At 49.0% G+C, this 27,555-nt stretch overlaps 1 protein-coding gene across 2 annotated transcripts; it reads right to left on the reverse strand.

The window, feature by feature from the left end:
- Positions 1 to 1,109: 1,109 nt before the first annotated feature.
- On the reverse strand, positions 1,110 to 27,152 carry SFXN4 (sideroflexin 4). 2 transcript variants are annotated; one of them, XM_050803991.1, is made up of 14 exons: positions 26,947 to 27,151; positions 25,540 to 25,605; positions 23,466 to 23,540; positions 22,191 to 22,217; positions 22,033 to 22,087; positions 20,899 to 20,924; positions 19,176 to 19,229; positions 19,036 to 19,092; positions 18,833 to 18,898; positions 17,536 to 17,614; positions 15,907 to 16,022; positions 8,275 to 8,360; positions 6,471 to 6,588; positions 1,110 to 1,516 (listed from the first exon to the last, which is right to left on the reverse strand). In XM_050803991.1, exons 1-14 carry the CDS (start codon positions 27,058 to 27,060, stop codon positions 1,439 to 1,441), a joined length of 1,017 nt encoding a protein of 338 aa, XP_050659948.1. In that variant the 5' UTR covers positions 27,061 to 27,151; the 3' UTR covers positions 1,110 to 1,438. The 2 variants fall into 2 exon arrangements, with proteins under 2 accessions (XP_050659948.1, XP_050659949.1); XM_050803992.1 differs by lacking the exon at positions 8,275 to 8,360 and having other exon boundaries at positions 1,426 to 1,516; positions 26,947 to 27,152.
- Positions 27,153 to 27,555: the final 403 nt, after the last annotated feature.

A 27,555-nucleotide genomic window follows, 5' to 3' on the forward strand; every position in this document is an offset into this window, starting at 1 on the left:
AAAAGCTTTATTGCTCACATAAAGGCTGTTTGGTGGTCTTTTCACATGGACGCGTGTGAAACCCAGGAGGTGGAGGTTGCAGTGAGCCAAGATCGTGCCACTGCACTCTACACTCCAGCCTGAGTGACAGAGCAAGTCTCCGTCTCAAAACAAAAAAAACTGTTCAGCAGGTGTGATTTAGAAGAGCAGGCTGGAACGTGAACCAGAGGGAGTAGGCAGGAGATGGGCCAGGCAGTGCCAGCAGGGGACGCTGTTGGACTGCGCTGGGCGGTAGCAGCGGGCATACATGGGTTCCAGACTCCATGTACTGGGCCCCGTCTACTGAATACGCTGGGGTTAAGGTGGGGAGAGGGCGTCTCCAGTGATCCTGTCTGGTGCACCTGGGTAGGTGGTGGTGTCAATTCCTGAGACTGGGAGGGAGAGCTGCTTTCAAGTTTGGATGGGTTGAGTTTGAGGTGTCTGGGACATCCATATGGCAAAGTGCAGCCAAGTAAGCAGCTCAGTGACCAGCCTGAGTGCCCAGCAGTGTGGCAGTGCCACATTCAGGTGGGTCACGGATGAGAGCAGTCTTAGTAGAATTGGAGGTGGGGCAGAGACTGTGAGGGCGACAACTCTTTTAAGGTCTGGCTACAGCCGGGCGTGGTTGCAGGCGCCTGTAGTCCCAGCCACTCAGGAGGCTGAGGCAGGTGAGTCCCTTGAGCCCAGGAGTTCAAGGCTGCAGTGAGCTATGGTTGTGCCACTGTACTCCAGCCTGGGTGACAGCAAGATCCGGTCTCTAATGAGGCAGGTGACAAGCAGTTTATTTCTTTTTGAGACACAGTCTAGTTCTGTCACCCAGGCTGGAATGCAATGGCGCGACCTTGACTCACTGCAACCTCTGCCGCCAGGGTTCAAGTGATTCTCGTGCCTCAGCCTCCAGAGAGGAGAAAGGAGGCACTGGGCAGAGGGCAGCAAAGGTTTTAAGCAGCCGTCTAGATTGGAGGACGCTGAGTAAGGAAACAAGATTGCTTTTGGGGTCGGAGGCCATAAACAGCGCCCCAGGGGTACGTGTTCCACTTGAAATGGCCTATCCATTGGACGCCTGTGTCCTGGGCACGGTGGACTCTGTGTTCTTTCTTCAAATACTCAACTTGAGACAGGTTTATTAGGTAATTAGTGATTTCATAGTATCCTTTCGCAGGCCGATCCCCACTCCAACCATCTCCTTAGCAACCCCAAGGATGTCAGACGGGGCACCCTCCCACCGTCTTCTCCAGCCAGCCTTAAAAACCCCAGACATGCCAGCCTGGGAGTGATCTCAGTGTGGAACTTTAAGTCACCTTGTCAGCACAGACACCTCTGGGGTCCCCAGAAGACCTCTGGCAGAGTTCTCTAAACCGAACCTGGAGAGGTGAAGGTTTTCAAGCAGGAAGCACATAAATTCACCTGAAACTCATGCCTACACCCCTCTGTGATAAAAGATTTCTGTTTCTTCTGTTGAAGGCTGAACTTTCTCTTCATGACTACGGCACTGTATCTGAAAAATAGTTAAATTCACAATATTTCTATTAATAGTTTTTCTTGCCTTAGAAGCCAAGCTAAAAAAATCATTTTCTGAAAGCCACCATTTCAGTCTATCTTTTTCAATAATGTCTAATCTATAGCAGAAAATGTAGCCTATTTTTTTTTTAAATCACCCAAGTAGTAAAGAAACTTTTTAAGCTTTTTTTTTTTTTTGATACAGAGTCTTGTTCTGTTGCCCAGGCTGGAGTACAGTGGCACCATCTCAGCTCACTGCAACCTCTACCCTCCAAGTTCAAGTGATTCTCGTAGCTCAGCCACCCGAGTAGCTGGGATTACAGGCGCGCACCACCACCTCTGGCCTATTATTGTTATTTACTTATCTCTATATTTGTTTATAATTGAAACTTTCCATTAAAAAGTTTTAAGATGGCTGGGCACAATGGCTCATGCCTGTAATCCCAACACTTTGGGAGGCTGAGGCGGGTAGATCACTTGAGACCAGCCTGGCTAACATGGTGAAACCCCATTTCTACAAAAAATACACAAATTAGCCGGGCGTGGTGGTGGGTGCCTGTAATCCCAGCTACTCCGGTGGCTGAGGCACGAGAATCGCTTGAACCTGGGAGGTGGAGGTTACAGTGAGCCAAGATCAGGAGGATTGCTTGAGGTGGGGAGTTTGCAATCAGCCTGGGCAATACAGTGGGACCCTGTCTCTACAAAAAATAAAAATGAGCCAGGTGTGGTGGTACGTTCCTGTAGTCCCAGCTACTTGAGAGGCTGAGGCCAGAGGATCACTTGAGCCTGGGAGTCAAGGCTGCAGCAAGCCGTGATTATACCACTGCCCTCCCGCCTGGGCAACAGAGAGAAACCCTGTCTCAAACATACAAACAAACAAAAAACAAATGTGGAAAGAATGTAATGAACTCACATGTGCTCACTCAGGAATAACTATTAACAATTTGCAGATCTCATTTCATCAAGCACCTCCCACACCCAGCAGTAGGGTTTTTTCCCTTGAGTATTTTAAGGCAATTCTCATGTCATGTCACTATGCCATTATCATACGCAACAAAATTAGTAGTAACTCCTTATCTCATCTAAGCACCTCCATGCCCGCCTTGAGCCAACAGGATATTTTCTTTTTTTTTTTTTTTTTTGAGATGGAGTCTCACTCCGTCGCCCAGGCTGGAGTGCAGTGGCACAATCTCGGCTCACTGCAAGCTCCACCTCTGGGGTTCATGCCATTCTCCTGTCTCAACCTCCAAAGTAGGTGGGACCACAGGAGCCCGCCACCACACCTGGCTAATATTTTGAATTTTTAATAGAGACGGGGTTTCACCGTGTTAACCAGGATGGTCTCAACGTCCTGACCTCGTGATCCACCCGCCTCGGCCTCCCAAAGTGCTGGGATTACAAGCATGAGCCACCACGCCCGACCCCAACAGGATATTTTCAAAGTCCAGCAAGCAAGTCTTGGCATCTGGGGTCATGTGTGTAACTGACTCCCTTTCCTGCCTCCACTCTGGTCTCTGGGAGTTCTGCCCCTTCCAACCTTGAATGACTCACCTGCCGCCCACCTCCTTGGCCTGGCTGTGCAGGCCCTGCCACCTGGCCCCCAGCATCCTGCCTGTTCCTTGTAGCCTCACGTGCCCATTCAGCCCTTCCCATCCTCCACTGGGAATAAACTCTTCCTCTCCTTCCTGGGCTCAAGTGATCCTCTCACCGCAGCCTTCTGAGTAGCTGGGACTGCAGCTGTCTGCCACTTCACCCCACTAATTTTTTTTTTTTTTGAGACAGAGTCTCACTCTGTGGCCCCATTGCAGCCTTGACCAAAGATCAGGTGATCTTCCTACCTCAGCTGCCTGAGTGGCTGGGACTACAGGCACATACCACCATGCCTGGCTAATTATTACTATTATTTTTTCTTTTTAATTTTTTTCAGAATAGAGATGAGGTTCAGGCTGGTTTCAAACCCTGAGCTAAAGTGATCCTCCTACCTTGGCCTCCCAAAGTGCTGGGATTACAGGTGTGACCCACCGTGCCCAGCCAAATTTTTATTTTCAGCAGAGACGAGGTCTTGCTATGTTGCCCTGGCTGGTCTTGAACTCCGGCTCAAGTGATCCTCCCACTTGGGCTTCCCAGAGTGCTAGGATTACAGGCATGAGCCACAGCCCCCGACCTAATTTTTAGAACATTTTATGTAGAAACGGGGTCTCACTGCATTCCCCAGGCTGGTCTGGAACTCGTGGCCTCAAGCAATCTTTCCAGCTTGGTCTCCCAAAGTGTTGGGATTACAGACATGAGCCACCATGCCTGGCCTGAAATTTTATTCTGAGATGCTGCCTCACTCCCCAACCCCTCGCCCATAGCATAGTAATAAGCATAACTATCTAAAATAATTTGAAACTTCTACGTTGTGCTGGCAAAGTTGCTTGAATGAATGATCCTAAAACCTAAACCTATAAAATGTGGATTCTGAACAAGATCATTCCATAAATATGCTTTTGAGGACATATATATTTATAGTGACAGAAACAAGCACTTAAAATATTTAGCCAAGAAATTGCTGATATCTGCTAGCATCAATAATGTCCTTGACATCTGCTAGAAATTTATGGCAGAGCTTCGGAAATTAAAAAAACTGGCTTTCTGACTTAAAAAAAAAAAATGTCCTTGCTGCCTACTGAGCAACAACCCTTGGTAGAGATGCCATTATCTTCAGCTCTCTTTAACAGATAAGAAAATGGAACAAGTTGACCAAGGTCGTGGAGAAGCTGGAATCTGAGTCCAGGCAGTCTGACTCATAATAAATTATATTATAAATTATCTACAGAACTGGGCTGTCCAATAGCCACTAAGCACACAAGAGTACCTAATTTAAAATTTAACTTAATTTACAATTCCATTCCCTAGTCACACCAGCCTCTCCTGAAGTGCTCAGTAGCACATGTAGCTCTTGGCTACCATACTGGACAGCACCAATCTATTATAGAACATTTCCAGCACTGCAGAAAGTTCTATTGGAGAGGGCGTAGTTAGAGAACATTTTGGAGTATTTAAAATTTATTTCATTAAGTAGTTTTAAAACATTTCTTTTTATGCCCCAGAAAAAAATGCTTATGAAATAGTGTTAAGAAAAACAGAACCCAAAACTGCACCAAGAGAATTGAGGGACAGAATTAAATATAAATATCATTACAGTTAACCCTTGAATAATACAGGTTTGAACAATGCAGGTCCACCTATACACTGATTTTCTTCCTCCTACGTCACCTGTGAGACAGCCAGACCAACCCCTCTTCCTCCTCCGCAGCCTACTCGACATGAAGATGACGAGGATGAAGACCTTGATCCTTACTGAAACTGATGACTCACCTTCATGTAATAAACAGTAAATACATTTTTTCCTCCTTATGATTTTTTTTTTTTTTTTTTGAGACAGAGTCTCACTCTGTCGCCCAGGCTGGAGTACAATGTCATGATCTTGGCTCATTGCAACCTCCACATCCCCAGGTTCAACCGATTCTCCTGCCTCAGCCTCCTGAGTAGCTGGGATTACAGGCACCACCACACCTGGCTAATTTTTGTATTTTTAGTAGAGCTGGAGTTTTATTTTTTATTTATTTTTTTTTTTGAGACGGAGTCTCGCTCTGTCGCCCAGCCCAGGCTGGAGTGCAGTGGCGCGATCTCGGCTCACTGCAAGCTCCGCCTCCCGGGTTCACGCCATTCTCCTGCCTCAGCCTCCCGAGTAGCTGGGACTACAGGCGCCCACAACCGCGCCCGGCTAATTTTTTGTAATTTTTAGTGGAGACGGGGTTTCACCGTGGTCTCGATCTCCTGACCTTGTGATCCGCCCGCCTCAGCCTCCCAAAGTGCTGGGATTACAGGCGTGAGCCACCGCGCCCCGGCCCTGGAGTTTTATTTACCATGCTGGCCAAGCTGCTCTTGAACTCCTGATCTCAAGTTATCTGCCCGCCTCAGCGTCCCAAAGTGCTAAGATTACAGGCATGAGCCACCGCACCTGGCCTGATTTTCTGATTTTCTTTTTTTTTTTTTGGACGGAGTCTCGCTCTGTCGCCCAGGCTGGAGTGCAGTGGTGCGATCTTGGCTCACTGCAAGCTCCGCCTCCCAGGTTCAAGCCATTCTCCTGCCTCAGCCTCCCAAGTAGCTGGGACTACCGGCGCCCGCCACCTCGCCCGGCTAGTTTTTTTGTATTTTTAGTAGAGACGGGGTTTCACCGTGTTAGCCAGGATGGTCTCGATCTCCTGACCTCATGATCCACCCGCCTCGGCCTCCCAAAGTGCTGGGATTACAGGTGTGAGCCACTGCGCCTGGCCTGATTTTCTTAATAACATTCTATTTTCTCTAGTTTATTGTAGGAATACATTATATAACACATACAGAATATGAAATATGTGTTACTTGACTTTTTATGCTATTGGTAAGCCTTCTGGTCAACAGTAAGCTATTAATAGTTAAGTTTTCGGGGAGTCAAAGGTTATACTTGGATTTTTGACTACTAACCCCCAAGTTGTTCAAAAGTCAACTGTATTTTGTTTTACTATTTTATTTTTTGAAATAGGGTCTCACTCTCACCCAGGCTGGAGTACAGTGGTGCAATCACAGCTCACTGCAGCCTCAACCCTGGGCCCAGGTGATCCTCCCACCTCAGTCTCCCGAGCAGCTGGGACAACAGGTGTACATCACCACACCCAGCTAATTTGTGTATTATTTTTTGTAAAGATAGGGTCTTACTATGTTGCCTAGGTAGGTCTTGAACTCCTGGGCTCAAGCAATCTTCCCACCTTGGCCTCCCAAAGTGCTGGGATTACAAGTGTGAGCCACTGCACCTGGTCTTGTTTTATATTTTTATAAACCTTGCAGATTTGTAAGAATAACTTATTTACTTTACTCTTATAACCGCAAAATAAAAAACTTTGAGAGAAAAGTGGAATGGGGGCACTTACCTGTCCAATCTGTGGAAATATACTAAAAGAAACTGGCACCATCAGTCCCATTGTCAGGAAAGTACAAGACAGTTTCAGGATCCACAATGACCCTGGGTTTTTCAGGAAAAACTGGGTCCTGTAAGAGACAAGGCATGGCTCACTAGTGATGTGAAACTATCAGGGCTTATTTTCTTTTTTTTTTTTTTTTTTTTGAGACGGAGTCTCGCTCTGTCGCCCAGGCTGGAGTGCAGTGGCCAGATCTCCGCTCACTGCAAGCTCCGCCTCCCGGGTTCACGCCATTCTCCTGCCTCAGCCTCCCGAGCAGCTGGGACTACAGGCGCCCGCCACCTCGCCCGGCTAGTTTTTTTGTATTTTTAGTAGAGACGGGGTTTCACCATGTTAGCCAGGATGGTCTCGATCTCCTGACCTCGTGATCTGCCCGTCTCGGCCTCCCAAAGTGCTGGGATTACAGGCTTGAGCCACCGTGCCCCGCCCAGGGCTTATTTTCTGAACAGCTGAATCAGGGCCTGGTTTTTTTTGCTTTGTTTTGTTTTTTAATTTTTATTTTTAGTGCACCTGAACAGCTGGATCAGGGCCTGTTCTTTTTTCTTTTTATTGTACCTGAACAGCTAGATCAAGGCCTGTTTTCTCTATTTTTTTGAGAGAGTCTTCCTCTGTCACCCAGGCTGGAGTACAATGGTGCGATTTTGGTTCACTGCAACCTCTGCCTCCTGGGTTCAAGCGATTCTCCGGTATCAGTCTCCTGGGTAGCTGGGATTCTAGGCGCCCGCCACCACGCCTGGCTAATTTTTGTATTTTCAGTAGAGGCAGGGTTTCACCATGTTGCCTAGGCTGGTCTCAAACTCCTCCTGACCTCAGGTGATCTACCCACCTCAGCCTCCCAAAGTGCTGGGATTACAGGCGTGAGCCACCGCGCCATCCCATCCCTCCTTCTTGGAAATGTGCTCTGTGTGTGGTCCTAGCAGGCGAATCCCAGCCTCGCCACACTGCAGCTCAGGCACACAACCCAATTCAGGCCTACAGAATCCTTCCCCAGGAGTCTGCCCTGAGGGGAAGACATTTGTGCCTCCCCTGGGGTTTGCTGTAGTCCACCTCTGATCAGGAGGCTGTGAGGCCATGAGCTGGGAGTTACTAGCAAACGGGTCCCTCATCAATATGAAGAAGCCAATCTGGCAGGAGAGAAGGAACCAACATTCACGAGGGTGACAGGGAGGCGCGCCCAGCAAGGGAGCTTCTGTTCAAGCTGCCATGGTCTGCAATCCTTGCCCGTTCCGGCCCTAAAGCCCCACATCTCCCCTCGAGCCTGAGCTCTTGCAGGTTAGGCTTCTCATACTGGGGGCCACAGGAACCCTGATGGATGCCCAGGTCCTCCACCTCATAGACCATTTCTGGCTTCTTCAAAGGGATGAATCTGAATCCGGAGTCGCTGAAGCTAATTTAAAACATGCTTGGAATGGGGGTGCAGAGGGGCGGGCTTGAGCAATATTCACAGCACATCAGAGCCACGGGAACGTGCACGTCATCCAAGCTCCTCATTCTAGAGGTGAGGAAATGGCCGTGGAAGGTCCTTGGACACGTCAAGGACGCGGGGTAACTGGAGGCAGAGCCTGGGCTGGATTCCCCATTCAGTGGAATCCACACACCTGGATTTCCATGCCTGCCACAATCTGACTGTCTTAGCTGTGATGCGTGTTTACGGGAAGGTTACTCCTTCCACCCTCTACCACGGTCAGTATCTGACAGGTTTTTATAAGGATTTGACTTTCAGATCCCTACCTGGGGATAGGACCATGCCTCTTACCTTTTAAAAAAGTAGGTGAAGATTTCAGGAATCAGAGCAGAGGTCCCAAACAGCACTGTCCTGGATACTGCCGTTTCTCTAACAGCCTAGCAAAAATGAAGAGAAACAGCTTAGGCCAGGCACGGTGCCTCACACCTGTAATCCCTGCACTTTGGGAGGCTGAGGCAGGTGGGTCGCTTGAGGTCAGCAGTTTGAGACCAGCCAGGCCAACGTGGTGAAACCCCCCTCTCTACCAAAAAATACAAAAATTAGCCAGGTGTGGTGTTATGCGCCAGTAGTCCCAGCTACTCAGGAGACTGAGGCACGAGAATCACTTGAACCTGAGAAGCGGATGTTGCAGTGAGCCGAGATCACGCCAATGCACTCCAGATTGGGCAACAGAATGAAACTCTGTCTCAAAAAAGAAGCTTAGTACAGGAGCAAGACGATTTCTAGGGATCCCACAACTCCTGCCAGAGACAGGCAACAGCAACCCTCCCTTCTCACTCAGAAAAAGGATGCCCGTGGAGAGGGGCGGAGGGGATGCCTTCCACGTTCCTTTCCACATACAGGTGTGTGCAGGTCGGCCACACTTGGTGCCAGAAATAGCTAGGAGGGGATTTACCTCCTCGACTCCACAGTGGTCTCCATCCGTCTGCCAAACGACCCCAAATAAACTATCCACTACATACAAGCAAAGGTGGCTTCTAGACAGACCCTCACTGAGAACAAATCGTTCCTCGGTGGAAATGCTGGATTTGCCACAGAGGTTCACTCCGTATTTCCCGTCCAAGCCACATCTCCGCCACCGGCCTGTCCTGTGCCTGGCTCGGCAGCAACTCCCATACCTGCCAGTGGGGGAGCCTCCAGATGCCCAGCTCTGAGGACACGGGCACGGCATGGGACCCACACGAGGTCGCCTGTCTGTACCCATTTCACAGCGAATTAAAAGTGTTGTACTATAAAATTGTGTTATGTACAGGTTATGTTTGCAATCTTTTCTATAATGTACATTACTCCATACATTAAACATTTACACATACAATTTACTGTATGGGTGAATATGCACAAAACCATGTACCCCTTAAGGGCACTTTAAGGGACTTGTAAGGGAAATTTTGACTATAAAACAGCTCACGTTAACTTTTTTACTACTTGTATTTATTTATTTATTTATTTATTTTTAGAGACAGGGTCTCACTCTGTCATCCAGGCTGGAGTACAGCGGCATGATCACGGCTTACTGCAGCATTGACCTCCCAGGCTCAAGTGATCCTCCTACCTTAGCCTCCCAAGCATCCAGGATCACAGGTACACCCTACCACACCCAGCTAACTTCGAATTTTTTGTAGAGATGGGGTCTCACTATGTTGCCCAAGCTGGTCCTGACTTCCTGGCCTCAAGCAATCCTCCTGCCCCAGCCTCCTAAGTAGCTAGCATGTTAACTTTAGAACCCACCCCTGGGTAAGACACATACACCACAAACAGCACATGGTATACCCAAGAGGGGCAGGCACACCTGCACCCATCCTTCCCTGAACTCTGTCCTTCCACTTCCAGCTTCCCATGAATGGCTTTGACCTACCTTCCCAGGCTCCTCCTACTGGCCAGCCCCTGCTCTCTGCTCACACCTCTGCCCTGCTGCGGGTGACAGTCACGCTTGTGCGGTTCCCTCTGCAGGGAATGCCTTTCCCCCCACAAAAGAGAGGAAGCCGAGGAGGGCTGTTTTAAAAATAAGGTCTCAGGGGCCAGGTGTGGTGGCTCACGCTTGTAATCCCAGCACTTTGGGAGGCCAAGGTGGGCAGATCACCTGAGGTCAGGAGTTCAAGACCAGCCCGGCCAACATGGTGAAACCCTGTCTCTACTAAAAATACAAAAATTAGCCGGGCATGATGGTAGGCACCTGTAATCCCAGCTACTTGGGAGACTGAGGCAGGAGAATTACTTGAACCTGGGAGGTGGAGGTTCCAGTGAGCCGAGATCACACCATTGCACTCCAGCCTGGGTAATAGAGTGAGACTCAGTCTCTAAAATAAAAGAAAGAAAATAAAATAAAAGTCTCAGGGACATAAAGTAAAATTGCTTGACTTCTGGAAGGGAAAAATGGCTGTTGGTGTGCCGTGCGTCCGTGTCAATGGGGCGAGGCCCGTCTCTGTCCCTTGGTCCCGTGTATGGGGAGGACACCCCAGGTAAGACGCCATCATTAGGAGGCGCTGTGTGCAAAGGAGTGGCTTATGGGGCCAGTAGGGGGAATAATAGCCACGAGTCACCTGAAATCGGACCAACAGTGCCCTCTCACCATCAGATATTGCTGGTTACGCAGTTTCTGAAATTTTAGCTAAAGGAAATGACCTTCCGCGGACAGGGAAGTGATAGACGAATGCTTATTGCTTATGCACAGATGCAGACAATTTATTCTTCAGAGAAAAAAGACTTTTTTTAAAGCAGGCCAGTAAAGCTTTTCTTTGACCCTAATATGCCCCTCATGCGAAAAACGGAGTTTCTTCTGGTGAGATGGACTCCAAACAGCCAGTCAAGCCTGAGGCTATCTTCCCGCGGGGAGGCTGGGGCTCCTGTGGAGACGGGGCTCTCACTGGTCAGGGTGTGCGCCTCCAGAGCCTAGCACCAAGCCTGGCAGGCAGGAGGCGCTGGGAATAACTTGCCGTTTCAATATTTGCTTTAAACTGGGTGCAGTGCCTCACACCTCCCAGCGCTCTGGGAGGCCAAGACAGGAGGATCGCTTGAGACCAAGAGTTTGAGACCAGCCTGGGCAACATAGCAAGACCCCCCTCTCTACAAACATTTTTTTTTTTTAATTAGCCATGTATGGTAGTGCACACCTGTAGTACTCAGGAGGCTGAGGCAGGAGGTTTGCTTGAGCCCAAGAAGTTGAGGCTGCAGCGAGCCATGTTCGTACCATTGCACTCCAGCTTGGGCGACAGAGGGAGACTCTGTCTCTATAAATAAATGAATAAATAAATGAACAAACTTAAAAAAATTTGCTCTCGTTCTCCTCTCCAGCTTTACAAATACGTCACAGCAATAGTAACACCTTAAGTTCACACGGAGTTGCAGAGAAATACAAACACACATGTACATAAAGATGTGCAAGTGAACGTCAGAGCAGCCTGATTCATGATAACCCAAGGGTGGACACAACCCAAACATCCACTGCCTGCGGAATAGAGAAGCAAAATGCAGCACATCCAGGTATGGAATACTACTCAGCAGTGAAAAGTAACAAATGACCAACATGTGGTACAAGATGGATGAATCTCAAATGTGAAAGAAGCAAGACACAAAATACTACTGTGTGATTCACTTATGTATAATTTCTGGAAAAGGCAAAAACTAAGAAGACACAAAAGCAAGTCAGTGGCCGGGCACAGGGGTTCATGCCTGTAATCCCAGCACTTTGGGAAGCCGAGGCCAGTGGATCACAAGGTCAGGAGATTAAGGCCATCCTGGCTAACACGGGGAAACCCCATCTCTACTAAAAATACAAAAAATTATCCGGGCGTGGTGGCGGGCGCCTATAGTCCCAGCTACTCAGGAGGCTGAGGCAGGAGAATTGCTTCAACCTGGTAGACGGAGGTTGCAGTGAGCCAAGATCACACCACTGCACTCCAGCCTGGGCGGCAGAGCGAGACTCTGACTCAAAAAAAAAAGAAAAAAAGAAGCAGATCAGTGCTTCCCTAGGGCTGGGGGTAGCAGTGGGCATTTGGGACATTTTTAGGATGATGAAAATGTTCTACAATTGGACTGTGGTGATGGTCACACAACTGTTTCACTTATTTATTAGTATTATTTTTTGAGACAGAGTCTTTTTCTGTCACCCAGGCTGGAGTGCAGTGGCGCAATCTCAGCTCATTGCAACCTCTGCCTCCTGGGTTCAAGTGATTCTCCAGCCTTAGCCTCCTGAGTAGCTGGGATTACAGGCATGTGCCACCACGCCCAGCTAATTTTTGTATTTTTAGTAGAGACAGGGTTTCACCATGTTGGCCAGGCTGGTCTTGAACTCCTGACCTCAGGTGATCTGCCTGTCTTGGCCTCCCAAAGTGCTGGGATTACAGGCGTGAGCCACCGCGCCCGGCCTATTTTTTATTTTTTGAGATGAAGGTCTCTTTCTGTCAACCAGGCTGGAGTATAGTGGTGCAATAACGGCTTGCTGCAGCCTCAACCTCCTAGGCTCAGTTGATCCTCTCACCTCAGCCTCCTAAGTAGCTGGGACTACAGATGCACCCCGCCACGCCTAGCTAATTAAAAAAAATTTTTTTTGTAGAGACAGGGTTTCGCTATGTTGCCCAGGCTGGTCTCGAACTCATGGACTCAAGTGATCTGCCTCCCAAAGTGTTGGGATTACAGGCATGAGTGAGCCACCGTGCCTGGCTGCACAATTGTTTTAAATTCACTAAAATTCATCAAACTTTCCTCTTACAATGGGCAAATTTTACAGTATGTAAATTATATCTCAATAAAGGTGTTTGAAAAAATGTCTCAGCCGGTGTGGTGGCTCAAGCCTGTAATCCCAGCACTTTGGGAGGCCGAGACAGGCGGATCACGAGGTCAGGAGATCGAGACCATCCTGGCTAACACGGTGAAACCCTGTCTCTAATAAAAATACAAAAAACTAGCCAGGCGAGGTGGCGGGCGCCTGTAGGCCCAGCTACTCGGGAGGCTGAGGCAGGAGAATGGCGTAAACCCGGGAGGCGGAGCTTGCAGTGAGCTGAGATCCGGCCACTGCATTCCAGCCTGGGCGACAGAGCGAGACTCCGTCTTAAAAAAAAAAAAAAAAAGAAAAAATGTCTCTTTCGGGTGTTCTTTCCTTCCCCAGGGGAAAGCACAAATGCAGTCCTGGGTGGTTTGTTTTTGTTTGTTTGTTGTTTTTGAGATGGGGTCTTGCTCTGTTGCCCAGGCTGGAGTGCAATGGCACGATCTCGGCTCACTGCAACCTCCACCTCTCAGGTTCAAGTGATTCTCCTGCCTCAGCCTCCCGAGTAGCTGGGATTACAGGCACCCGCCATCACATCTGGCTAATGTTTTCATTTTTAGTAGACATGGGGTTTCACCGCGTTGGCCAGCATGGTCTCAAACTCCTGACTGACTGCGAGTGATCCAACTTACGGTTGGTTTATTAGGTCCAGAACCTTCATTTCAAACTTGTGACCTATTTTCTTTCTGGCAGCAATTTCTCTGTTACTTATAATTATTTTGTCTCTGTCACAATTCGTTTAGGTCAGGAGCTATGCTACTAGACGGTCTGGTGGAAATACCATTAGCATGTATCTGATGGTTTATAATTCAGCTTTGTCAGTCAGTGATAGGATTACTTTAAATCGTAATACGTTTGGTGAGCTGAATAATGACATATTTACCGATGGAACGAACAGCCATCTTTTCTGACCTCCTCTGCCACCAACACGCTGGCCAGTAGAGAGACGTACCCTGGCTGGCTAAGGGAGTGCCCGGGATCCCCCACTGCCAGAAGCCCGGTTAGTCTCTTCACTTTGTATCAGGGCTGTTGCACTCCGCTTGATATGTCATTTGCAAACAACTAAAGTCTTCAGCTAAAGTCATTTCACAGGGACCAAAAAAGATCTCACCTGCTAAAAACATTATTTTAGAAGTCTACACCCAAAATGAAAACACCATAGACTATACTAGGTTCTCACAGCTGAATGCACTCAGTAGTCACTGTGCTGAACTGAACGAAAGAATACTTTGGCCAGGCCCAGTGGCTCACCCTTGCAATCCCAGCACTTTGGGAGGCCAAGGTGGGCAGATCACTTGAGCCCAGGAGTTTGAGACACAACTGGGCAACATGGTGAAACCCCACGTCTACAAAAAGCACAAACATGAGCCACGCATGGTGGTGCGTATTTAGAATCCCAGCTACTTGGAAGGCTGAGGTGAGAGAATCACCTGAGCTTGGGAGGTTGAGGCTGTAGAGAGCCGTGATCACACCATTGCATTTCAGCCTGTGCAACAGAAGGAGACCCTGTCTCAAAAAAAAAGAAGAAGAAACTAATAGTAAAAAGCATTCAAAATTGAGGCCTTGAGAAGGAGTTTTGGATCAGAAAATTCAATTTTCTAAATCCATTCTTGATGAAAGTAGTCCTTAGCAATGAAGACTATCAGGACATCTGCTGAAGTGGGAGAAGCAGGGCTTCTCTTAACCCCAGAGAGGGGTGTCCACTGACCTCTGTAAGTGCAGAGGAGGCTGGGAGGGGAGTGGCCCCCAATCACCACACACTGGGAGGGCAGATATTGAACTTGAAGGACAGGATCTCACTCTCAGAGGTGCCTAGCACTTGTCAGATGCCTGTCTGTGGCAGTCAGCCTCATGGGTCACCATAGCAACACTACCCAGTTATTTAATCCAGCACTCATCTAGTTGTTGCTGTAGGTATTCTGCAGACATGGAGCACATCTGCAATCAGCTGACTTTAAGAAAAGCAGGTTACCACCAAGCACGATGGCTCACACCTGTAACTAGTACTTTGGGAGGCTAAGGCGAGCAGACCACCTGAGGTCAGGGGTTCGAGACCAGCCTGGCCAACATGGTGAAACCCCACCTCTACTAAAAATACAAAAATGGGCTGGGTGTGGTGGTATGCACGTAATCCCATGGTGGTAGCTGGTAATCCCAGCTACTCGGGAGACTGAGGGAGGAGAATCGCTTGAACCTGGGAAGCAGAGGTTGCAGTGAGCCGAGATCACGCCATTGCACTCCAGCCTGGGTGACAGAGCAAGACTCCGTCTCAAAAAAAAAAAAAAAAAAAAGAAGGTTACCTTCCACAATGTGGGTGGGCCTTATCCAATCAGTTGGAGGCCTTACAGGCAAAAACTGGGGTTTCTCAAAGAAGAAATTCTGCCTCAAGACTGTAGCAGCAGCTCCTGTCCAAGTTTCCAGCCTCCAGGCCTGCTCTGCAGATTCCCACAGTTGTGCAAGCCAATTCCTTAGAACAAATCTCTTAATAGACATGCACTGCCCAGGTGTGGAGGCGCACACCTGTAATCCCAGCACTTTGTGAGGCCAAGGTGAGAGGATCACTTAAACTCAGGAGTGAATGGGAGGGACAATGGAGACAGAGGTACATGCTTTTCTTTTGAGAGATTTCAAAAAGGAATTGGGGGCCAGGCATGGTGGCTCACGCCTGTAATCCTAGCACTTTGGGAGGCCAAGGTGGGTGGATCACTCGAGGCCAGAAGTTCGAGACCAGCCTGGCCAACATGGTGAAACCCTGTCTCTACTAAAAATACAAAAATAAGCCAGATGTGGTGGTGTGTGCCTGTGGTTCCAGCTACTTGAAAGGCTGAGGTGGCAGGATCGCTTGTGTTAGGGAAGCAGAGGTTGCAGTGAGCCAAGACTGCAGCACTGCACTCCAGGCCGGTGCGACAGAGCAAGACCCTGTCTCAGAAAGAAAGATTATGTACATATATCCCATTGGTTCTGTTCCTCCAGAGAACCCAGACTAATACCCCGTCTTTTACACATCAGGGGGCAAAATGAAAAATTTCTCTCTCAGCACACTAAGGAAAGATGGGTAAAGAAAGGTTGAAGGTAGACATGAATTTGTCACTGGCTTCCAAACAGAAAAGTCAAGTCTTTGCCCAAAAGGCAAGCAGCTATAGCTCCATCGTGTCTCTTACCTTTGTCCCAGCAATTGTGGAATGGCCCAGGACATTGCCTTCCTTGTCCATGACCGCAATCCCCTTAATGGATTCAATAGTTCGGGACATGTAGACATTCATTCCACTGGCTTGCACTGTAGATGTAAAGAAGTAAAGAACACCCAACATGGGGGTGAGTCTTGTTCCAGCAAAGGAACATCTCTTTGGGTGTCTGCCTACTGCAAGCCTCTTTCTCTGACAGCTGGCCTTTCTCGACCCTCAGGTGGACACCTGCCACAGGCTGGGCCAACCAGGTGCTCTCCTGGGGCTGTGGAAGTAGGCTCAGAGCTGCTGACCACTCAGTCTTGGATCCTGACCACAGCCTGGGACCAGCTTCCAGCACCCCTGCTTCCTTACCGGATTCCAGGAGAAACCCTGGGATCCTGGAAACATATCCCTCACCTTTGCTTAAGTTGTAAGGTTTCCTTTTCTTTTTGAGACAGAGTTTCACTCTTGTTGCCCAGGCTGGAGTGCAATGGTGCGATCTCAGCTCACTGCAACCTCCGCCTCCTGGGTTCAAGCAATTCTTCTGCCTCAGCCTCCAGAGTAGCTGGGATTACAGGAACCCGCCACCAGGCCTGGCTAAGTTTTGTATTTTTAGTACAGACGGGGTTTCATCATGTTGGTCAGGCTGGTCTCGAACTCCTGACCTCAAGTGATCCGCCCACAATGGCCTCCCAAAGTGTTGGGATTACAGGTGTGAGCCACCATGCCTGGCCAAAGCTGTAAGGGTTCTATAACACCATTTCCTCAATTTCACCACTGACATCAGTCTGCCAACTCTTCAAACTGCTATGATTCCCAAACTCAAATTTGGAGCATGACATAGTAAACTTGCAGGCTGGCAGAGTCAAAATATTCAGCTAATATCTCTGTCACCCCACTGGGTTGGAATCCCTATACTAACCATTTGCTTGCTGTGTGACTCTAGGCAAGTTACTTAACCTCCCTGTGCCTCAGTCTCCTCATCTGTAAATAGGAATAATAATATTTCCTATCCATAAGTTGTTGTCGGGATTAAGTAAAATAATGTATGTAGAACGTTTATATAGATAATCTTTAAAATGTAGGGCCGGGCGTGGTGGCTCATGCCTGTAACCCCAGCATTTTGGGAAGCTGAGGCAGGCGAATCACTTGAGGCTGGACGTTCAAGACCAGCTTGGCCAACATGGTGAATGCCTATCTCTACTAAAAATACAAAAAACCAATTAGCTGGGCATGGTGGCGCACGCCGGTAATCCCAGCTCCTCGGGAGACTGAGGCAGGAGAACTGTCTAAACCCAGGAGGCGGAGGTTGTAGTGAGCCGAGGTCACGCCACTGCACTCCAGCCTGGGTGACGGAGCGAGACTCCGTCTCAAGAAAAAACTGTAATTTGCGTTTCCAGTCTTGTGTTCATTCTTTGGCCGTTAATGTGGGTATTTACAGAAAGTGTCACCTCTCAGAGCAAGGACCTAATTTGGGCTTTGGGGGCCTGCAGGGCCGCAAAGGCCACCTGTCATCAGTCACAATGTGCCAAGGCAGCCAGGTGCCTCTGGAGATGAAGGAAGGCTCACAGACCACAAAGAGAGCCCCCGCCCAGACTGCAGGCTCCAGCCCTTCTTGCTCACCGAGGAAGACCACAGGTAAGAGTCTCTTAATCCAAGGGTTAGTCAGGCCATACTTTATCTGGATAAAGTGAGGCACTACCTAGAAAAGAAGAGAGAAAAATCATTATTTCATGGGACTGAAAAATCAGCAGAACCTACTCACTAGCAGAGAGGCCGCCCTGACCTAGTTCCTGTTACAGGTCAGACCGCTGCCAGGGCCCTTCATGTATTTTTCAAATTCCTGCAACATGGAGGTCCTCTCCCTGTTCATCTAAGGAGTCAACAGGGGCTTAGAGAGAGGTATGAAAGTTGTCGAGAGTTGGCCGGGCGCGGTGGCTCACGCCTGTAATCCCAGCACTTTGGGAGGCCGAGGCGGGCGGATCACGAGGTCAGGAGATCCAGACCATCCTGGCTAACACGGTGAAACCCCGTCTCTACTAAAAATACAAAAAATTAGCCGGGTGTGGTGGCGGGCGCCTGTAGTCCCAGTTACTCGGGAGGCTAAGGCAGGAGAATGGCGTGAACCTGGGGGGGCGAAGCTTGCAGTGAGCCAAGATTGCGCCATTGCACTCCAGCCTGGGTGACAAGCAAGACTCCATCTCAAAAAGAAAAAAAAAGAAAGTTCTCGAGAGTCACAGAGCCATTAAAGGTTTGAGCCAGGATGAAGGCCCAGGCTTGTCTGATGCTAACATCTCCATCTTTCACCAGTACAGTGTCCTGACATCCAAAGCAATACACAAATTATATAACACAGTTTATATAACATATTTATAACACACAATTTATATAACAATTTTTAAAAAGATAACAGTACTGGCCAGGCGTGGTGGCTCACGCCTGTAATCCCAGCACTTTGGGAGGTCGAGGTGGGCAGGTCACCTGGCCAACATGGTGAAATCCCTCCTCTACTAAAAAATACAAAAAATTAGCTGGGTGTGGTGGCGCGTGCCTGTAATCCCAGCTACTCGGAAGGCTGAGGCAGGAGAATCACTTGAACCCAGGAAGCAGAGGTTGCAGTGAGTTGAGATCATGCAATTGCACTCCAGCCTGGGCAACAGAGCGAGACTCTGTCTCAAAAAAAAAAAAAAAAGAAAATAGAAAATAGAAAAAAATAAAAAGATACCAGTACCATGTATATGCCTGGAAACTTAGACTATTAACATGATTATTTTGGGATAATAGGATTACAGGCGACTTTTATTTCCTATTCATACTTTCTAAATTGTTTAAATTGGAACATAAATTTGTAACTAGAATAAATAAAGCTTCCTGGATTCTGAGGAATAAAGAAGATTTGACAGATTCTAAAAATACTTACTCCTAAGAAGGTTGAAGCAGCAATGGCTTCCGCCATTAATAATGATCTTTCTAGTGGTTTACAAGTCTAAGGAGAAACAAAAGTACTTATTTAGCAAATATCACAGTTTTATCCAGCAAGGATGATTTTAAAACAAATACATACAACAAATTCCAAAAGAAATAACAGAAAACCCCACACCCTCTGCGTCTCATAATACTCACATAACTTCTGTTTCCATTGATGCTGTTGAACGTTGTCATGTAGGTATAGAGGAAAACCTGTCGAGAGAGGGGCAAATGGATCGCGGTTTGGTTTCAAGCATCACAGAATTTAGTAATCGTGAAACAGGAAGAATGGCTACCTGAGGTAAAATCACGGACTTGATCCCTTTTGGTGGCATCATTGACAAAAATACCTTTTAAGAAGAAAGTGGAACACAGTTACAAGTGTTTCTGTGGAGGGAGAACTTGCGGTAGCAAAGAACTTCCCAGGGGAGACGGAGAATTGAGCCCCAGGGAGCTGGGGCAGGAGAGGCTGGTAGTGGGTACAGGGGCTGCCAGTTGGTAGACAAGGTTGAGTGAGAGCACCTGCCAAGCACCAAACTAGCAGCTCTAAGGACATCCAGGAGCACACAGCAGGCCGTCTCAAGGGCCTTAGTCCAGCAGGGTGGCTAAGATGTACACATTTGTTAGCTGGGTGTGGTGGCTCACTCTTGTAATCCCAGCACTTTGGGAGGCTGAGGTGGGAGAATCACCTGAGGCCAGGAGTTCTTGACCAGCCTGGCCAACATGGTGAAATCCTGTCTCTACAAAAAACACAGAAATTAGCCGAGTGTGGTGGTGCACACCTGTAATCCCAGCTACTCAGGAGGCCAAGGCAGGAGAATCACTTAAATCTGGAAGGTGGAGGTTGCAATGAGCCAAGATCGTGCCACTGCACTCCAGCCTGGGAGACAGAGCAAGACTCCGTCTCAAAAAAAAAAAAGAAAAAAAAGAAGAAGTAGTACATATTTGCTAGGGGAAGCAGACAGGAGCCAGCCTGTGATGTGGACAAGTACCTCCTGGGCTGGGAGTGGTGGCTCACGCCTATAATCCCAGCACTCTGGTAAGCCAAACTGGGAGGATCCCTTGAGCCCAGGAGTTCAAGACCAGCCTGAGCATTGTAGCAAGACTCTGTCTCCGGTAAAAATTAAAAAATTAGCCCCATGGTGGCGAGTACCTGTAGTCCCACCTACTCAGAAGGCTGAAGTAGTGGGATTGATTGAGCCTAGGAGTTTGAAGTTACAGTGAGCTATGATTGCGTCACTGCACTCCAGCCTAGGCAACAGAGCAAGACCGTATTTTACAAAACAAAAAACAGTCCAGGCATGGTGGCTCATGCCTGTAATCCCAGCACTTTGGGAGGCCAAGGTGGGTGGATCACCTGAGGTCAGGAGTTCGAGACCAGCCTGGCCAACATGGCGAAACCCCGTCTCTACTAAAAATAAAAACACTAGCTGGGCGTGGTGGCGGGCGCCTGTAATCCCAGCCACTCAGGAGGCTGAGACAGGAGAATTCCTTGAACACGGGAGGCAGAGGCTGCAGCAAGCTGAGATTGTGCCACTGCACTCTAGCCTAGGCGACAGAGCGAGACTCTGTCTCAAAAAACAAACAAAAAAACAAAACAAAAAGCACCTTCCGAGGACTAAGGTGGGAAAGCCCCACGGGGACAATGCCAGGTCCCAGGTGAGGGGCTGTGTCAGACGAGGACTTGGTGGCGAGGGGTTTGTGCAGGGAGCGCATCCTAACTCACTGGCCGCTTCTCCAGTGCTCTGCGCATACTTGGTGTTCGGGAAAGGGATGACCTTGCCAAGCTGTGGCCTTCCAGGGGCCTGGATGCCTGACTGGGAGGGTGTGGGGAGGGGGAGGGAGTGGAGACAAGGACATATGAATAGCAGCCACGGGTTGTCAGTGGGGGTCCACAACCATCTATCAGGCAGTCATGGGACAGGGGTCTGGAGCTGGAGGGACACAGCCGAGGTTAGGAGGAGAGTGGCCATCTTCCCAAGCTCCTACTCTCCTAACGGCGAACGTCTGCTTGCTCACCGTGGGCGCCATGAAAGGCAGGAACGCTGGCAGGAAGAGAAGAGAGGAGGTGTCAGTGACCACAGTTGCCCAGGCAGAGGGGGCCAGAAGGGGACCACCCACCTAAGCACCTCTTCCCCAGCTTTCAGAAGGCACAGACCTCAAAGGACTTTTTCCACTCATTCTTTTTTTTCTAATAAAATGGTGGGTCAAGGTCTCAGCACTTTGGTAGGCTGAGGCTGGAGGATGGGTTGAGGCCAGGAGTTTGAGACCAGCCTCCATTTTGTAGAGGTAGTGAGACCCCCATCTCCACAAAACATTTAAAGAAGGTTATGGCAGGATGACCCTGTGGTCCCAGCGACTCAGGAGGCTGAGGAGAGGAGGATCCGCTGAGCCTGGGAGTTGGAGGCTGCTTTGAGCTATTATGGTGCTACTGTACTCCAGTCTGGGTAACAGAGTGAGACCCTGTCTCTAAAACCGATAATAATAATAATGATGTACATAAAATTAGTATAACATGGCCGGGCACGGGGGCTCATGCCTGTAATTCTAGCACTTTGGGAGGCCAAGATGGGTGGATCACAAGGTCAGGAGTTCGAGACCAGCCTGACCAACATAGTGAAACCCTGTCTCTACTAAAAATACAAATACAAGCCGGGGATGATGGCGGGCGCCTGTAATCCTAGCTACTCGGGAGGCTGAGATTGTAGTGAGCCGAGACTGTGCCACTGCACTCCAGCCTAGGTGACAGAGTGAGACTCTGTTTCAAAAAAAAAAAAAAAAAAAAAAAAAGAAATCCTGCTGGGGGAAAAATAATTGAAGCAAAGCAGGCAGAGTTTTCTTTTTCTTTTTTTGAGATGGAGTTTCACTCTGTTGCCCAGGCTGGAGTGCAATGGCTCGATCTCACCTCACTGCAACCTCTGGCTCTCAGGTTCAAGCAATTCTCCTGCCTCAGCCTCCCGAGTAGCTGGGACTATAGGCATGTGCCACAACAATGTCCAGCTAATTGTTTACATTTTTAGTAGAGATGGGATTTCACCATGTTAGCGAGGCTGGTCGCGAACTCCTGACCCCAGGTGATCCGGCAGGCAGAGTTTCCTAAGTGTTAGAAACTACATCTTCCCAACCCACTTCTCAAAATTAGAGCCAACTCACCCGCAGGTCGAAAAAGCTTGGGGATCAGGTTGCTGCTGTCGGGATGCACTGTGGCCTTCAAGAGGAGAGATGCAAGGTTAGATGCAAGAGGAGAGATGCAAAGATGTCTGGTTTTGTTATTTTAGGACACTAAAAATTAGGAAGGGACTGAAACTTACAAGACTCCGCTTCCAAGCTTCTTGTATCTTAAAGGAGAAAAAAGAACAGCTTTGTTTCATTTTAAATATTTTTTAAGAGACAAGGTCTTGCTCTGTCACCCAGCCTGGAGTGCAGTGACACAATCCTCACTCACTGCAGAGCAGCCTCGAACTACTGGGTTCAAGCGATCCTCCCACCTCACCCTCCTGAGTAGCTGAAACTGCAGGCTCACGCCACCATTCCCAGCTAGAGATGGGGTCTCGCTATACTGCCCAGGCTGGTCTTGCACTCTTGGCATCAAGTCATCCTCCCAAACCACTGGAATTACAGGGGTAAGCCATCACACCCAGCCTTAAAAAAAAAAAAAAAAAAAAAAAAAAAAAAAAAAGGCTTTTAAAGGTGGCTCAGCACCAAAGAATCTCTTTGCCAGTCTCATTTCTGGGACCACCTTTGCTCTACCTTTCAGAAAGTGAAGCCCAGAGCTGTTTTCCACCACATCGACAGAACAAATCAAAATCAATGGATCGTATGAATAAACAAATGAACTAATGGCAAGCAGAGATGAGCCACACAGAGAAACTGACCAGAACATTAAAAAGTCCTGTCTCTACCCTTGGAGAAGACCAATACCTAACTTATGCCTCAGATGAGTCCCCGAATCCGGCTTGCCTCTGGCTCAGAGCAGAGCAGGCCGTGTGCTGATGACACACCGTGCCATAAGACAAGTTACTTGCAACAGAGCCAAGCTGTCAGCCCAGGGTCCCCAACACATTCTTAGAAAAAGTAAGTTAAATATGTGAGCTCTCCAGAGGCTGCCTTGAGGAACTGGTGTCTGTGAGCTCCAGAAAGCCCCACACACTGCGAGGTAGATAAGGAACCTCGACAGGCTCCTTTGAGCCTATCAGCAGGAACACCGCCTGCAGTGCAGAATGAATTCTGACGTCAGAGGCCTGTCTGAATTCTGGAGTTTGCCATGGGCCTCCAGGAATCAGCTGCAGGGAATCCCCACAAATGTCCACTGCATAGGAGGAATCTTGCTGTCTGGTTTACGGGACAGAATTCTAACTACATTTTAAAAACTAACCCAGTTTTGCAAAGCTGGTCCTCTGGGCAGTATATAACAATGACAGCATTAATAGCCAATAGAACAGTGGCTCCCAAGGGAAGGAAAAAAGAAAGAAAAGAGATGGAGAGAGAGATTAATGGCCAAATTCCACCTGACCATGCAGGCAGAACCATCTGAGGGCAACTACACCCAGCCTTCAACCAGCCAGACCTGGGCACATGGAACATACCCTTTGGTCCTCCGAGGCAGGGTTGGAAGCATCTTCATTTGTGCACAATAGGTGCCTCGAGTTTTCTATACTTTCCTAAAATTAGACATCAAGAAATCAAGTAATGATCTCAAATTGTTCAGGTTTATCCCCAGATGTAGGAATCACCAGCTCACTCACTAGCATGCACTGGACTTCAACTGCATGCCTGATTTCAAGCCACAAGGTGCCCTAGGCTCTCTAGCCATTAGGATAGCCCTGAGTGCCATCCAGATTTATGCCTTCCTCTTCCTAGATGCTCCAGCAGCTGCCCGCAATCGTGCTGTCACGTCCCCCACTCTCTGATGTCAACTGTCTCACTGAATGGTTACCACCATCCCCTGGCTATGCATGTCAGAAACCCGGAAGTCTTTCTCCCTCACCCACTTCCACGTCTAATCAGTTCAGTCTTACCTCTTTTTCTTTCTTTATTTTCTTATTTTTTTAAGAGACAGAGTCTCACTCTGTTGCCCAGGCTGGAGTGCAGTAGTGTGATCACAGCTCACTGCAGCCTCGAACTCCTGGGCTTAAGTGATCCTCTTGCCTCAGCCTCCCAATTAGTTGTGACTACAGGCACAACCCACTACACCTGGCTAACTTTATATTTTTATTTGTACAGATAGGGTCTCGCTATATTGCCCAGGCTGGTCTCAAATTCTTACTCTCGAGAGATCCTACCATCTCAGATTCCCAAAGTGCTGGGATTATAGACACGAGCCAGCCTCCATTTCTTAATTTGAGAAAAAATAATTAAATACAAAAATTACAAAGAATGGCTACACACTATAATCCCCTCACAGAGAATTAACAACTGTAAACATCTGGTTATATTTGCTTCTCATTTTATTACATTTTCTTTCTTTTTTTTAAAGACGGAATTTCACTCTTGTCGCCCAGGATGTGACCAGTTTAGCCAGTCTGTCCTCCATCATGTGGAAGATTTGTTTCTCTCTGAATCACCAGCACCCGGCCTGGGCCTGATATTACCTGTTAAACAAATGTACGCTTTTCTTTTTCTTCTTTTTTTTTTTTTTTTGGATGGAGTTTTGCTCTTGTCACCCAGGTTAGAGTGCAGTGGCGCGATCTCCGCTCACTGCAACCTCCGCCTCCTGGGTTCAAGTGATTCTCCTGCCTCAGCCTTCCAAATAGCTGGGATTACAGGCACCTGCCACCACACCCAGCTAATGTTTGTATTTTTAGTAGAAATGGGGGTTTCGGCCGGGCGCGGTGGCTCAAGCCTGTAATCCCAGCACTTTGGGAGGCCGAGACGGGCGGATCACAAGGTCAGGAGATCGAGACCATCCTGGCTGACACAGTGAAACCCCGCCTCTACTAAAAAATACAAAAAACTAGCCGGGCAAGGTGGCGGGCGCCTGTAGTCCCAGCTACTCGGGAGGCTGAGGCAGGAGAATGGTGTAAACCTGGGGGGCGGAGCTAGCAGTGAGCTGAGATCCGGCCACTGCACTCCAGCCTAGGCGACAGAGCGAGACTCCGTCTCAAAAAAAAAAAAAAAAAAAAAAAAAAGAAATGGGGGTTTCACCATGTTGGTCAGGTTGGTCTAGGACTCCTGACCTCAGGTGATCCATGTGCCTCGGCCTCCCAAAGTGCTGGCATTAAAGGCATGAGGCATGGCACATGGTCAGATGTATGCTTTTCTTTACCCCTTCCAATCTGACAAGCTCATTCAGAAGGAATACACACAATAATATATGCAGATTGTTATTTCAACTGCTTTTAAAAGGGACATGTGGGCTGGGCCTGAGGTCAGGAGTTGGAGACCAGCCTGACCAACACGGAGAAACCCTGTCTCTACTAAAAATACAAAATTAGCCGGGCATGGTGGCGCATGCCTGTAATCCCAGCTACTCTGGAGGCTGAGGCAGGAGAATCGCTTGAACGTGGGAGGCAGAGGTTCCTGTGAGCTGAGATGGTGCCATTGCACTCCAGCCTGGGCAACAAGAGCAAAACTCCGTCTGGAAAAAAAAAAAAAGGGACACGCGGTCTTTAAGTTTCAAAATAAAATGTGAAATTCATTAGCTCTGAAGACAATACTTACAACTGAAATGAACACATTTGTAGGATCTAATAATTCTGTCCATTGAAGAAATCGTCGAATAAAGGACTTATGAGGGAGAAAAGCAACAGAGAGGTTAATAGCAGAAGAAAAATAAAGACATAGTAGTAACAGTTGGCTTTTTTTTTTTTTTTTTTTTTTTTTTTTGAGAACCTGCCAGGATCTGTGATCTGCCTTTTACTGGCATCAACTCCTGGGATCCTCCCAACCTCTCCATTCTCCAGGTGAGGAAGCTGAGGCTTAGAGGGACTCATGAATGTACTCAAGGCAACACCGCCAGTAAATGATTCAGAAGTCTCTGCCCTTAACCGCTCAGTATCAATTGCCCTTGAGGGCGAAAATCCCAGACTTTGGGGTTCAAATGGTCCTATGTTCATATCTCACATATGACCTCGAAGCAACGGCCTAGAAGATCTCAGAATCTGTGGCCTCACTCTCTGCTTGCTATAAGGCTTCACTCCAGTGAAAAAGGATGGACGCCCCATTAAGGGCTCAATGGTGCAGCTGGGGTCACACTAGGTAAAGGAGGTTTGCTCCAGCAAACCCCAAACTTTGTAGTGGTTCTGGCTTTAAGCCCTGGTTCTGCTGGAGCAACCGGAGCTCAGTTTCCCCACCTTCTCAGTTTCCCCACCTAAGAAAACAGGGCTGGACCCCACTTTAGGAGAGGCCTAAAAGAGAACCCTGTAAAGCCCTGCTCCCTGATTCGCCACATGCGGCTAAACCCAGATGTGCTGCGAGTGTAACAAACGCCGGATTGGAAGACTTCGCACCAAAAAAACGAGTAAGATATCTCAGGAATGTTTTGTACTGATTACATGTTGAAATGTTAGTATTTTGCACCTGCTGGGTTAAATGTACTGTATTGTTAAAAATTTCACCTTTTCTTTTTATCTTGTTTAACGTGGCTACTGGAAAATGTTTAATTGCCTGTAAGGCTCACACCTTATTTCTATTGGACGGTGCTGCCCTAGACGCCGCAGGGAGGTCAGTCCTGCTTATTTCCTGTCCAAGGGTGGCTTCCCAAAGCCTCGGGGCTCTCACCGAGAGTGGCTGGGCTTACCAAGGTGGGAGGGCCTGTTTCTCCCCAATCTGTTGCTCAGCCACAGCTCAGGGAGTAGGGAGCAGCCACCTGCGCGAACTGGGCCCCTCCGAGAGGGCGATCTGGAGGATGACGTTGTGGTCATGGGCAGCTTGGGTTTCCCCTGCGTCCCCTCCCGCTCCCTAAGGGGTGAAGGCCGGTGGTGCGCGTACCCCGCACAACTCCGGAACGAGGAAACGGAGACGGGGGGCGCCCACGTGGCCTGGCCAAGGTCACCCGGGCCAGCCCGACACCACGCGGCCCGACCCGCCCCCTCCCCGCCCCCAGCCGCGCGGGGCCCGGGGCCGTACTTGGCGCACGGTGGTGATCCAGAAGCGCACGTTGGGCTCAATGAAGGCGGGGACGGCGTCGCTGCATCCTAGGAGCAGCCCGTGTTGCGTTTCCTCCTCTTGTTCTAGGGACATCTTGCGCTGGGTAGAGTGGCCGCCGCCGCCAGGCCGCGCGCGGAGGAGGAGCCGGGCGGCGAGCCCCGCCCCGGGCCGCGCGCACCCGCAGTTCCCGCCCCAGGCCCGCGCGCCCGACGTCCCGCGTCACCGCGCCTCGGGGCCCTTGCGCGCCCACTGTTCCGGCGAGCCCAGCTCTCACACAGGCCATGTCCTCCCAACCCTGCTTGCCCTGCTCCGCACATTTGGGGAGCCGGGCGGTCTCCAGGCCCCAAAGGGTCAATATCGGAACCCCATATCACAGCATCTAATGCGAAGATCCCCAAAGGTTTGAGTGAGGCCCTCCGCAACCTCACCCTGCGCTCCTGCCGCGCCCTACCCGTGGTCATTGCCCTCGAAAATCCCTCCGATTGCCCACGAATTCCAGGGTGCATGGTGTTGCGCAGTCAGGCCGGCGGCATCATGGGCTCAGCCCAGTGAAAATGTCAAATGCGGTGCCCCTTATTCAAGTTACTG

The sequence above is a fragment of the Macaca thibetana genome, chromosome 9 (assembly GCF_024542745.1).
Source record: "Macaca thibetana thibetana isolate TM-01 chromosome 9, ASM2454274v1, whole genome shotgun sequence".
NCBI classification, from domain to species: domain Eukaryota; kingdom Metazoa; phylum Chordata; class Mammalia; order Primates; family Cercopithecidae; genus Macaca; species Macaca thibetana.

Bases quoted from the DNA above. Each gene is read 5' to 3' on its own strand.
- SFXN4 (XM_050803991.1), bottom strand. From the start codon at position 27,060: ATGTCCCTAGAACAAGAGGAGGAAACGCAACACGGGCTGCTCCTAGGA. The intron at 22,218-23,465 runs GTATGTTCCATG...TTCTCCTTTAAG, and splicing joins CTGCCTCGGAGGACCAAAGG to ATACAAGAAGCTTGGAAGCG. The intron at 22,088-22,190 runs GTAAGTTTCAGT...CTCCTCTTGAAG, and splicing joins AAGCTTGGAAGCGGAGTCTT to GCCACAGTGCATCCCGACAG.